Raw genomic sequence first — 13,087 nt, 5'->3', positions numbered from 1 at the left:
AATATACTTTTAATTTTATACAATTAAACTTTCAAATTTAAATCAAAAATTTTGTTATTATTNTCTGATCTATTACATACCATTGAATACATGAGACAACTAATAACAGAAGCATAGGGTACCTTGTCCATGTAAGCTCGTTCATTCTCACACAAAGTGTCTGATCCTTGGATAGACGAAAGTGATTGGCTAAAGGTGTGTTCACTGGCTTTGCTTTATCCATATAAAATCCGCAAAACACTCTCTTCACATGTTTTTCTTGAGATAATTTTAAAAACTTATTTGTCCCTAATAATTCTCATCCACTAATATTTTTTTGGCAGAACTCAAATATTTCATTGCAAACTCTTAAGACATTTTCTTTTTCAACTTATCAATCTCCAACAGAAAAGCTCAAACAATTAACATATCATCAACATAAAGTAGTAAAATAATATAAAGTTTGTCAAACATTTTGATGTAACAACTGTGATTTATCTGACATCTCAAAAAATCATTAATGCTCATATAAGTGTCAAACTTTTTGTCTCATTAATGTCTAAGCACATGTTTCAAGCCGTCCACACTCTTTTGAAGTTTACACACCATTTTATTATTTCTTTTTACTTCAAAATCTTGTGGTTGTTGCATGTAAATTTTTTCCTTCAAATCACCATTAAGAAATACATTTTTTACATGCATTTGCTGAATATGCAAATTGCATATTCATCCTTTCAATGACACCGATCTGTTGAGGATTTTCAGGAATAGTTTTCATCATCTTAATCTCATTCTCAACACAATATTGCTTAAATTCATCGGCTATGTATTCACAACTATTATCATATTTCAGACACTTCACTTGTAAATTAGTCTCATTTTTCTACATTGCCTTTCCATTTTTTAAAAGTATCGAATACATTGGATTTATTTTTCAAAAATCAAACTCACACATTTCTGATAAAATCATCAATGAATGTCAAGAGAATTCATAGGTGAAGGCCCCCAGATATCAGTATGCGCCAACTCCAATTTTCCTTCTCTCGGATCTTTCCCTGATTTAGAGAAACTTTTTTTTTTTTGCTTTCAAAGAACACAACAAATTTCAATTTTAGTATTTTCCAATTCGATACAAGAATTTTCATCTACTTTTCAGTCATGTTACCACAAATATGACTTGGCACAGCTACCCGCAACAACAATCATATCTCTACAATTGAAAGTCATATAAAGAGTTTCAGTTTTTTTTGCCAAGTGCAACAACTATAGAACCTATTGTAATTTTCCACGCACCATCAGAAAATGTGACATTATGCCCTTCACAATCAAGTTGTCCCACCGAAATTAAATTTCATATCAATTTCGGTATATAGCTAAATTTTTGTATTTTTCACATGTCTCATTTTGACATCTTCAAATGAATATCTATGATATTCACAATATCCAAAGGTTCTCATTAGATAGATATGTTTTTCATAATTTACAGCAACATAATTTTTTATAATTTCATGACGAGGAGTAGTGTGAAGAGACGTACCTAAATCCAAAATCTATGAACCAACATAACTGTCGAAGACAAAAGTAGTGTATCATGAATCTCATCAGTTGCCATGTTTGCAGTGTTTCCCTTGCCTTTGTCCTTATTTGGCATCGTACAATTATTTTTCATATGACCTTATCCATCATAGTTCAAAAAATCCATATTTCTGCCATATCTGGAATTATTTCTACCATTCTTTGATCGTGATAATTCTCTGTTCCGATTAGAATTTGTGTTATTCCCTCTACATATGCCTTCAATATTTATGGTGGAACTTGATGTCGCAGTTTCACCAGAATCAATTTCGTGAATATCTTCTACAAGAATTATGTCTCTGACATCATTAGTTTTCACTGTCAACAACACTACAAATCGCAACTCGTATTGATTCCAAATTGTTTGGTAGAGACACCAAAATATCAAAGCATAAACCTCATCATCAAAATTAATTGCAATGGAAGATAATAAATTGAAAACTGTATTAAACTGGTTCAGATATGCTACCACATGAGCCCCTTCTATAATCCTCAAATTAAAAACCTTTTTTCATAAGAAATACCTTATTATTCACTAAAGATTTCTAGTATATATCTGACAGAACCTTCATGAGACCCAAACTCGATTTCTCCTTTGCATTGTTATGAGCCACGTTTTTTGATAGCATCAATCGAATAACACCCAACACTTGTTTATCAAGGAGATTTCATTCATCGTCTAGCAAATTTTTTTGTTTTTCCCTACAAGCGGTTGATGCAGTTTTTTACTATACATATAATCATCGATTTGCATAATCTAAAAAGTAAAATTGTTTCCATCAAATTTTCCAATCTCATGTGCAAACCTTCTTTGCAAGTCATCGTTTTCAAATCGAACCTAACGCTCTGTGATACCCGTTGTTCAGAATTATGGTTCTAGTTTTGATTATCGAAAGCGATAAATGATGACGATAGATAAACACAAGAACACATAAGATTTATAGTGATTCTCTCACATTTTTTATGTGAGAGGCGTACGCCCACTTGCCACTGTTTCAAATTTTTATTATAATAAAACCAAAAAAACAAAGAGAATTTTACAAAAACACGTCCCCTCTCAAAATATTTTTTTTGTCCCTTTATGTTTTTCTCTCAGTATGTGAATACTAATACATTGACAGCTACCAACATATATAATTAATATCAAAGCTACATTAATATATGTAAAATACCTAAAATACCCTTAAATAAAGGATTAAGCTCCACACACATATTAACAGTTACATACACCTTTGTGGTTATAGAAAATCATTCGATTTGTCGGAGTATTTTTGTTTTATTATTTTTTATGACGATGGAACTCATAGTTGCTATATTTCGATACGTACTTGGTAAACTCTCGAGCTAATGCAGTAGCTTGCAAACCATACTAGTTAGGTAAATGTACTAGATAGACAAATCACGTGATACAATCACACCTTAGAAAATGTTGGTAGGGTGAGTTGAACTCATAACTATTGATCAAAACATTTACATATCTCATCAACTCGAACACCCTATGAATGAGTATTTTTGTTTTAATTTGATGCAAGAGTGTCGAAGGAGCAAAGGGGTTTAAACTGCAAAAATTAAAAGCTTGAGGGATGAAATGAAAAATAATCAGGGTTTAAGGACTTAAAGTAATTTAATTATACAGAATCAAATAATAAAATAAAAAACCAATACCAATACCAATACCAACACGACGGCGTGGCATGAAGAAATTTTATGGATTACATGGTTCCGACATAAATTCCAAAAACTAGCGAAGAAAATGTGGTTTTCAAATTAATAATAATAATAATAATATAGTATAAGAAAGCCCTGCGCGTTCGTGTCAACTCAATTCTTGTGCCTCGGAACCCACATAGATCCAACCAAGATCACATTTTTTTCTATATGATCCTGTAATTTCAGCGGAATCCATCTGGGTAGGAACCTTGTTTTGTTTTCCAATTTTGGATGCTCGTGTAGCATTGCGAGTTTTTGTTGTTTTAATGGATGCAATTATCATCAATGTTAAGAGAAATGGGATCGAATATTTTTCTCTCTGGAAGATTAATGTTTTTTAATGGCGATGTTATGCGTGCAAAAAAGATTGTATTGGGTTGCAATTTTGTGGTCATGTTTGATTGGTAGTAAATTATTTGATGTTTTGTATTGTAGCTCGTGTTATGAGGTGAACTCGAGCATGCATTTTGCACCAAATTGTTGGTTGTTTCGTTTCTTTTGTTCAGGAGGGTGGGATGGTGAAATGTGTGAAATTTGATCTAGAATAGTGTTCATGTTATTTTTGTCGGCAAAATTGGAGAGGAGTTGCCTTTGATTGATCGATTGATCGAATTGTTTAGATTTTTTGCTGGTGTATTAAGTGGACACTGTGGTGTTTGTAGGTTGAATTCTCTTTTTCATTAAATTACGCGATGCTTCAACTATCAGCATTAACTTTAAGCGATAGTTGTTGCAGATAAAGCATGATAGCTGCTTTTTTTTCCCTATGTCAGAGATATATTTTACTGAATCTCATCAGTTGCTAACGTGGAGAAGGTTGTGGATAACAACTTGTTTCTACAGGGAACTTTATTAGAACATTTAGAATAAATGCTAATGATTTTAACTAGTAGTTTTTGGTTGTTATACTTTGCAAACACGTTGATTTTTTTAAGATACGATAGAGGGCTTGCAGCGAGTTGATGAAATTTGAGGATGGCGAGTTCGTTTTTGATATTAAACAGGTGAGAGGTTGGCGTTCATGGGTCTGAGTGTATTTCCACTTTTATGCGTACAAAATTTTGATTTATCATCAAGTATAGGCATAGCTCAATCTGCAGAACCTTTGTTGTATTTTTCTATTTCTTTTGTCAGATGACTGTTAGTCTGTTATGGTTTATTACTTTTATGGAAGGATAAATTCGCATTCTGTAAGAAATTATTTGTTGTTTAGTGCTGCAACAGGTTTTGAAGTACCATGAGTTTTGTTTTCCGAGGCACGAGAGGAGATATAGAAACTGGTTTCCAAGGATTGATTCCTGAGCGGCGTGAAGTGGTAATATGCTAGCATTTTCTAGTTTTGCTCCTGTAAACTGTGGACTTGTCTTCATTTTTCTCACTGCAACGATAACAATTCTCTCTCTGACACATGATTGTCATTTAATTAATTCTGAGCAGCGGCTTCATGCTGCACGACCAGTCAATACAAACTCGCTTGCTTTTCTTGTCACAGGTATTATTTCTTATTACCATTTTATGTTGTTTCTTTTCTGCTAGTTCATCCCATTGACTGTTGTGCGATTTGTCATTTTATGTGGCAGTGCTATTGCTGTTTATGATTTTGAACTCGCATCAAATGTCTCCTAATTTTTTGGTTGGTGTTCTTCTCTATGAAATTGGCGTATTCACATCAATCCGTTGTTAAATACTAAATATTGAGTCATTACCCTCTTTTCTACATTGCAAAGCTTTGGCTTGTGCTTGGTGTCTTTTTTATGGCAACCACCCTTAGGATGTACGCAACTTGTCAGCAACTTCAAGCACAGGCTCAAGCTCATGCTGTTGCTGCTAGTGGACTTCTTGGCCACACAGAACTACGGCTGCACATGCCACCATCTATAGCTCTCGCGACGAGGGGGAGGTTGCAAGGTCTCAGACTCCAGCTTGCTCTTCTGGACAGGGAATTTGATGACTTAGGTATTATTTGTTGTGGGAAAATCTGGTATCAAGCTATAAAAGTGTCCTATTTGTAGGTGATCATTTAGAGATGTGCAGAATTAAGTTTAAAAAAAATTTTGATGAAGAGTTGCATGTTATTCACCGTCCAGATTATGAAACATTGCGAGCACTGGATGCTGACACTATTCCCGCGGCCTCTATGACCGAGGAAGAGATCAATGCTCTTCCAGTTCACAAGTACAAGGTGTCAGGCCCTCAAAGGTTAGTTGAGGTGGAAAATTTTCCTTTTAGTAAAATATGAAAATCTTTGCCTTTTATTCTTTCATATAGTATATGTTCAATTAATATATTTGTTAATAGGACTTTGGCAAAAATAATTTTGTTTTGTCAGTTCTAGCGCACCTTTTCCCTGTTGCTTTATTAGATTGTTTTGGTTTAGCCACTGATATGCCAGTAGAAGTATTTTTACTATGATTTTAGCTTATTTCTATGATGACACTCTATTGTCACTCTAGAAATTTTTTGTTCTAGTTTTTAGTTGTGTTCTAGAAATCCTTCATTTAACCTTCGAGGTCGACTTGCACATTTAGTTGGTTACATGTTTCAATATATTCTGATAAGCTATCATACCAGGCAATGTTATAAAATGCAGCAAACAAGAGAGGCAAGTATAAATATGTATTACTTGATTTGGATATCTACTCTTGTTCAATTGTTTTTGTTACCTTTTGTTTATTTGCAAGGTGATTGTGTTGAACAGCATTGTAGGGTAAAGTCTTGAAGTTTTTAAAGTTCAAAATTTTCAGTAATTCCAACTTTTCTCATTTAAGTGTTGAATGGACTGCTTGTTGGAGTGTTTCCTTTCTAAATCTTGACAATTTGTTCGTTTCCCTGGACCATGTTATTCATTTTTTGTGCGGGAATGAGGGAAAAAATGGAACACGGCATGACAGATGGTTTTCTCTTTTCTTTGAGAGAAAATTTTCAGCATTAAATAAGGTTTTACCTCTTTGCTCATTGTTCATGGATCTTTCTTTGGTCCTTTTGACAGCATTGGTCCATCTGTACTGCAAGCTTCTTCTTCAACTTCAATTGAGGTACCGTGCTTCTTCCCCTTCTATTATTTTTTATATCAGCTGAGTTTTGTGCTGACACTAGGTATTTTATTGGCTTTTGCTTTCAATTCAAATTTATTTAAGGCATTGGAGAGAATACACAATCATCACTACTATTCAGAAATATATGTCAACCACTGTGTCTTGAACGTATTTTATTTTCATATATATATATATATATGTATGTATTGTGATAAAAACAACTTGAAACATTCAAAGTGCTACATATTGATATATGATAATTGACATAGGTAACTTTATTTGTTTGGTCCTATGACTCCTGTTGTTAAGTTACACAGCTATCAGCGGTTGTGTAACGCTTTTGGAAAATAACCCAGCCTAAAAAGATGATTGAAAGTTGACAGAAAATGGATATGATGGATTTTGTTTCCTGTGTTTTTTTAGGTTTATTTGAGAAAATGGGGTTTTTCATAATGTATTGAGTAATTTATTGTATTTTTGTTTTGTTTTTGGGAAAAACATAAATTTACTTTGGCTGTATGATCACAGAGGTGCTTATCTGGCAATTGTTTTTTAATAGTAATCGGGTATTTAAAGAGATTCCAAAAGCAAAAGGAAAATTTTAACTCTAATGCTTTTTATGCATATGGTATGTTTAAATTTTTTTTCTATCTGTTGCTATTGCATTTTCTCCTTATATGAAGCAATGGGATTTAGAAAAAAAAAGTCTTTCCATATATCCCCTCATTTTTGTTGTTGCCCGTATAGTTTGCGTGGCAGATCATGGTTGATTTCATCATTAACAAATTGCCTTCTGTTTTTTTAAAAAAAAATTAAATACAGAAGAAGCAAGATCCTTCAAATGCACAAGGGTCAATAAAGACCTCGGATGATGATTTGACATGTAGTGTTTGCTTGGAGCAAGTTGATGTTGGAGAGCTCATTCGTAGCTTGCCATGCTTGCACCAGGTTTGTCATTAGCACAATTTTTTCGTTTGTTGGATATGTTTGTGCAGTCTTGTATCTCCGTTTATAAAATACGGATGTATGCATCACTCTTTTAATTACTGTTGCATTGCATTTGTGTTTCACATGATTCAGTGTAATCAATGTTGTGATGTACAGCCTCGCTGGCTGCCTTGTTTGGAGGTCGTACTCGGTTACTATGTTTCTTTATAGGTCATTCATCGATTTATTCATGCATTCTTTTACAGTTTCATGTAAATTGCATTGATCCATGGCTACGGCAACAAGGGACATGCCCTGTTTGCAAATTTAGAGCCGGATCACAATGGTCTGAGACTGGACAAAGAGAAGACGATGCTTCATATATGGTCTAGCTTTACAGTTCTGGGGATGTAAGATTATGTGCTAACTTGTCTTTACATAGAGGTATAAATATGTAAACTGGTCCAAAACTGGATTCAATAGAATATAAAGATATTTATTAATTGCATTGATTCCGATATTTCCTTTCCTGAATACTACTGCCCGTCTATCTCATATTCATAGATATATCGAATGGGGCTAGCCACATTCGATATTAGACTCGACCCGATACCAAATTGTAACATAGAGTTTGTCCAGCATTGAACAGTGACATAAACCTGACCATGTTGGTGTATACCAGTTTTTAATGCCTTGCGAGCTTAATTGATTATATATTTATATATCATTGAAAAAGGAATTTCATATACGTCAATGCACGTTTGTGTGAATTTTTTTCTTATTGACGAGAAGGCCAAGTATAGTTTATCTTGAAAAGGTTAACAATATTAAAGGTCTTGGATTTTGACAAATTCCTTGCAAGTGCGAAATCCTTTCGATCAAGAACAGATTTGTAGGCGACCATTCGTGTGCTGTTCTGTTAGGGGGCACTTGAATCAGCTGCCGATATAAATGTTTTTTTTAAAAAAGAAACCTTTATTTTATTAATATATATACATGTCAAATTTCCTCCTTTTTTTTTCAATGAACTTTTTTCTATGATCAAGTTCAAACATGTAGCGAACATATAGCAGCATAAAGACTAAATTGGAGAAAAATAAATCAAAGGTGAGTGCACAGAGAGTACCAGTTCTAATAGTTTAGATTCGATCAGTTAAGTCATTGATACCAGCTTACATAATATCTCAGATTAAGCATATCCATTGAAGCTCTCAATACAATAGGTTCATGCAATAATAATTTTACAAGTAACAAGGCCAATGAGCTTATGTAGCTTTGCCCATATCCATTAAAGCTCTCAATACAATAGGTTTTCATGCAATAATAATTTTACAAGTAACAAGGCCAATGAGCTTATGTAGCTTTGCCCTTACCCTTTCCTTTCTTAGCTTCAAGTTTGGCTTGAATCCTAGCAGCAGCTGCTGCCTTTGCTTCTTCTCTTTTCTTCTTTTCTTCTTCTTTCACTGCAGCTGCCAATTCCCTCTGCTTCTTGAGCTCCCTGGACAAATATGTAACATAAACATCATTCTATTCTCAAATTTGGGAAACTTTAATGCAGTTCTAAAACACATATCAAATCATAGATGAAACGAATATCGACCCCGCTTGAGGTTCTAATTAACTTTATTGTTCATACTTTAGGAATCGTCAACCAATTTATTTGAACGTCTTGAGCTTCTTAGATCAACTCTCAAGTTAACATAATGATAGTGAAACTCTCTCGAGGTTTGAAATAGTGACTACAACAGTTCTCGTTGTAGATAATACGGGGATGAGAATCGAGTTTAAAAAAAGGGATTAGCGTGTTTTTAGAAGTAGGACTCCCCATGTATTTCACTGTGTTCAGCTAGGAGGGAGGTGTCATTATAATTGTAACTATCCAAAAACTCCGAAGTTGTTTGTATTATTATTCCAAACCCTAAATAAGTGTGGATGTCAAATTAACGGGAAATTAAATCAATGCAGACTGCTTAGAATTAAAATTTAACAGATGATACTTACTCCAGTCTAGCCCTCTCATCTGAAACACTGCCTAGACTATAACCCTTACGAGGACGGCATGCTACCAACTCCACCTCAAAAATGAGCGTTGAACTGCATATATAATTCAAAGATGATATGCATAGATTACAAGAAACATTTCTGAAACATTATTTTGAGTGAATAACTTTGATTATACAGAAAAATGTGTTATTATAAACCGTAAATAGACATAATCTGGGAAATGTATTCGACTCTCGAAATCAACTTCCATATATAAAAGATAAAAAAACCGAGCAAAAATAAGGAAGTTGAGGAACACTTTTTTTTTTTTTCCCCAAATGTGTCTGGGATCACAAAACTGTTGGTTATAATGATATCAAATATTTTTCTGGCAACCAAAAGTATAATCTTAATAGCTTCTGTTCACGAAACTTATTCAAAGTTAAGAAGATGAGATAGGTACTCAGGGGGAACATCAGGTGGAGAACCAGCACTGCCATAGGCATATTCTGGTTTACAGGTGATCTTTACAACCTCACCAACCTGCCAAAAATATAGAAGGAACAAAAGATCAAGGAAGAATAATGTTCAATAATAGCTCCATGAATACAGTTATATTCACCTTCATGGTTCTCAGTGCAATATCCCATGCCTTAATCACAGATCCGGTGCCCAATTCAAAGGTGAATATAGTGTTATCCTCATGTGTAGTATCAAAGACGTCACCAGTTTCGGCAAGAATGCCTTCATAATGAACTGTCAACGAGAACCAAGATATTAAAAAATTAATCCTTCTAAGCAGTACGAGCAGAAATGTCACAGATATTAACCGTCAGAAAAGAGACATGGAAGTTTCAGTTTATGAAAACTTCATTTATTTAAAATTTTCATCCCAATAGTTTTAGGAAACACGACTCCATTCATGAGTACCAAATGTCCATGTCCTGAAACCATCTATTACATGTTTGACAGTGTTCGCATGTAAACAAAGAGACATGGTTCACGTTCGAAAAGTTATTACGGGTAGCAAATCTTTACTCCATTTTCAGGAAAAAAAACACCATGACTCACAAAAATGTGTTCCCATTTATCAAAAATTCTAAGCACACCATTTTCATAAAAACACGCTGATGATGTAGAACCCAAGTAAAAATAGTGAAGATGTAAAGCAAACTCCACAGTACCAAGGAACTCTATGTGCATGGATCTGTATTAACATACCATCGAGAAGAGGAAGGGTCTCTGAAGGAGCAATGGCATCAGCTTTCGCTCGACGTATCGTTGTCTTCAGGACACCTCCATCCCCAGTCAAATCAACAGAATCACTCATGATTGTTCTTTGTTAATTGCCTGAGGGTGGAAAGATAGTGAGCTACATAGCATTACACGTGCAAAATGCACAATAAAGCATACAATTGTTTTTACCCAAAAAAATGTACATTTTTTTGGTCCAGGAACAAAATGGATTAAGATAGAGGTTAACATGAAAAAAATCAAATAGAGGCACGGCCCAATCACAGATTACATGTTCCAGCTTCTATCGTTATTAAAAGTGTGTCCCTAGGCAAAAGGTAGAGTGAAGCATAACCCATGCACCTAGGCATAGCATGCTAGTGATGAAAGCGTCTCAAGTGTCTTAAAGGCTCAAGTCGCATTTCAAAAACAACTTAGATGCAGTGTTTGTGAATTCAAGGTGAAAACAATAAGATCGTAATTCATATTTAATGATGTTTGTTTTGTATTGTTCTATACTTCCCATTAGATATTGATGTTTGTTTTATATAGTTATACCGAAGTTTGTCTTATATCATTCAATGGTTTCCAGTATTTAGGATGTTTTGTTTTATAATGTTCAACAATTTTACTCATGCTAATGGATAATAGAATATATCGCATTCTTATACCTCACTTCAATCAAATGTCTATCTCGCGCTGTATCAATGAATCCTTTCTGGCTAGTTAGATCTTTTCAGATTTGGTAAATATTTGAATTCTATTAATTCAAATCTGTTGACTAGAATTATGAAATAGTGAGATAAAACACACGGAAAAATGAATGGAACTAATAAATCTATTTATTTTACCAGAACATCGTTCAGGTAATGACAATGTCAACTCAGCACATTGAAAGAAAATTCAAAAACCGTTGTTAAATAACCAACAAATCTTCTCACGGCTGCTTGTGAACAAAGAAAACTCTTTGCCATCTTGAACAAGTAATTACAATATTTGAATCACTTACCACTTCAAAAATTGGGACTTGTTAAAAAGGTTATGTTCAACCATAAGTAGCAATTTACAACGTCAAAACATAAGATAACAGTTTATAGCTATATCATAGCTATTCAAACACTCCAATGGCATCGTTCAACTCATGACACAACAACAAAGACCTCTCTTTTAGGTTTAAAAGATAGCTGGTCGGAGGTAAGATGCGCTTTGGTACCTCTGCAATGTCAGTCCAATAAGAAATTTATTAAAGTAAATTTGGTCTTTTCTGTTAGAGCCATATGAAAAGTTATACCGGGAAAACCATCACTTATAGAATTTTTCTCCAAAAAATATTCAAGAATTTTGATAACTCAACATCTTTACCTCATTCAAAACAGTCAAGCCACCACAAGGTTCTAATTGGTGATTGAATTAACAAACATTGTGGGCTTGTGTCAATTCAAGGTCTAAAATCTCAACAGCTCGACTTGACGAGAAGCAAATGCGATTACATCCACTTTTTTAAACCCACCCGCTAGAAAAAGAACCATTTTGCTCATTTCTTAAATTTAAGGCGTAAAGAGAGAGACTCGTTTTTCAGATCCCCCAATATTTTGGGACCAAAGAAAAACCATTTAGTCCTCTCTTTTTATGTACGAGGTTAAGAAAATGGAGCAAAAAATCACCATATCATTGCCAAGAGAAAAACAACCTTTTCCAATAATATCCGATGAACCACTACAATTGCATAAAAACTACAAGCTTATAAGACATATATCATACCACTTCACCCAAACAACGCCCAATCGCAACCCATCAATTCTTACCCTTTCTCTTCCACTTTCAAAATTTCAACATAAATCGGTAACCACATGGAGTGAAAACACTCCAAATTCAAAAAAATCATCAAATAATACTGTGAAACAGAGCATAATACTTTCATCAGTTAAGAAGCGGAGAAGCATGCGCACCTGAGAGGAAAGTGGAGGGTAGAGGGCAGGACAGTAATTCCAGGAAGGATGAAGGGTAAACTGGGTAAATCGTCGCGCGGAGGTGTAGTTGAGATAGAGATCGCCGGCCATATAGCGTCTGCTGTATCGTCGGAGCCTTTGTTTCCACAGTCCCATTTTGCTGGTTTTTTATAATCTTCATGGAAGTGCAGGGTAGATACCACACGTGAGAGAACAGCGCGTGGACCGACATCATTTGGCCTTTTCATTTTTTCGAACAAAAGTTCTTTTTTTTATTAGATTGCATAAAAATATTAGGCGGGTATCCAATTAATTACTTTGTTGTAACTACGGTTAAGTAATGCTTAATATCTAACTTTGAACCACGGTTGTGCAACATAAATAAATCATATGAAATATTCGGACGGATCAATTTTATGAGATAAATCTCTGTCTCGGTTTGATTTATGAAAAAATATTAATTATTATGTCAAAGTATTATTTGTCTTATAAATATATATCGAATCGATTCATCTCACAAATATAAATCGATGAGATAGTCAATATGAGACATATTCCAAGTGAAATTATGCAAAATATTTTAATCCACTTGCTTTCAATGAAACATCGTAAATCTTAAAATAGTTTGAACATTTTGTGTAATTGGTCTACAATATACTAAATTTAGACAAAAACATTTGTCTAAGTTGTAATTTG

At 34.1% G+C, this 13,087-nt stretch overlaps 2 protein-coding genes across 6 annotated transcripts; one reads left to right on the top strand and one right to left on the bottom strand.

The window, feature by feature from the left end:
* The first annotated feature begins 3,284 nt into the window (after positions 1 to 3,284).
* Positions 3,285 to 7,738, top strand: LOC140970495 (E3 ubiquitin-protein ligase SDIR1-like). 5 transcript variants are annotated; one of them, XM_073432262.1, is made up of 10 exons: positions 3,288 to 3,464; positions 4,200 to 4,268; positions 4,489 to 4,579; positions 4,702 to 4,756; positions 4,845 to 4,897; positions 4,992 to 5,220; positions 5,352 to 5,463; positions 6,254 to 6,299; positions 7,122 to 7,247; positions 7,493 to 7,738. In XM_073432262.1, the coding sequence occupies exons 3-10, from the start codon at positions 4,502 to 4,504 to the stop codon at positions 7,616 to 7,618; spliced, it is 825 nt and encodes a 274-aa protein (XP_073288363.1). In that variant the 5' UTR covers positions 3,288 to 3,464; positions 4,200 to 4,268; positions 4,489 to 4,501; the 3' UTR covers positions 7,619 to 7,738. The 5 variants fall into 5 exon arrangements, with proteins under 5 accessions (XP_073288364.1, XP_073288363.1, XP_073288361.1 ...); XM_073432260.1 differs by having other exon boundaries at positions 3,289 to 3,464; positions 4,478 to 4,579; XM_073432263.1 differs by lacking the exon at positions 4,200 to 4,268 and having other exon boundaries at positions 3,285 to 3,464; positions 4,478 to 4,579; positions 7,125 to 7,247.
* Positions 7,739 to 8,349: 611 nt separating this feature from the next.
* LOC140970496 (peptidyl-prolyl cis-trans isomerase FKBP20-1-like) lies at positions 8,350 to 12,557 on the bottom strand. Its single transcript, XM_073432264.1, has 6 exons — positions 12,392 to 12,557; positions 10,431 to 10,559; positions 9,832 to 9,965; positions 9,673 to 9,752; positions 9,228 to 9,320; positions 8,350 to 8,724 (listed from the first exon to the last, which is right to left on the bottom strand). Exons 2-6 carry the CDS (start codon positions 10,537 to 10,539, stop codon positions 8,580 to 8,582), a joined length of 561 nt encoding a protein of 186 aa, XP_073288365.1. The 5' UTR covers positions 10,540 to 10,559; positions 12,392 to 12,557; the 3' UTR covers positions 8,350 to 8,579.
* Between the last annotated feature and the right edge of the window lie 530 nt (positions 12,558 to 13,087).

The sequence above is a fragment of the Primulina huaijiensis genome, unplaced genomic scaffold (genome assembly GCF_012295235.1).
Source record: "Primulina huaijiensis isolate GDHJ02 unplaced genomic scaffold, ASM1229523v2 scaffold6295, whole genome shotgun sequence".
NCBI lineage: Eukaryota > Viridiplantae > Streptophyta > Magnoliopsida > Lamiales > Gesneriaceae > Primulina > Primulina huaijiensis.
The sequence above is the reverse complement of the archived record's forward strand: the minus strand, read 5'-3'. Positions and strand labels throughout refer to the sequence as shown.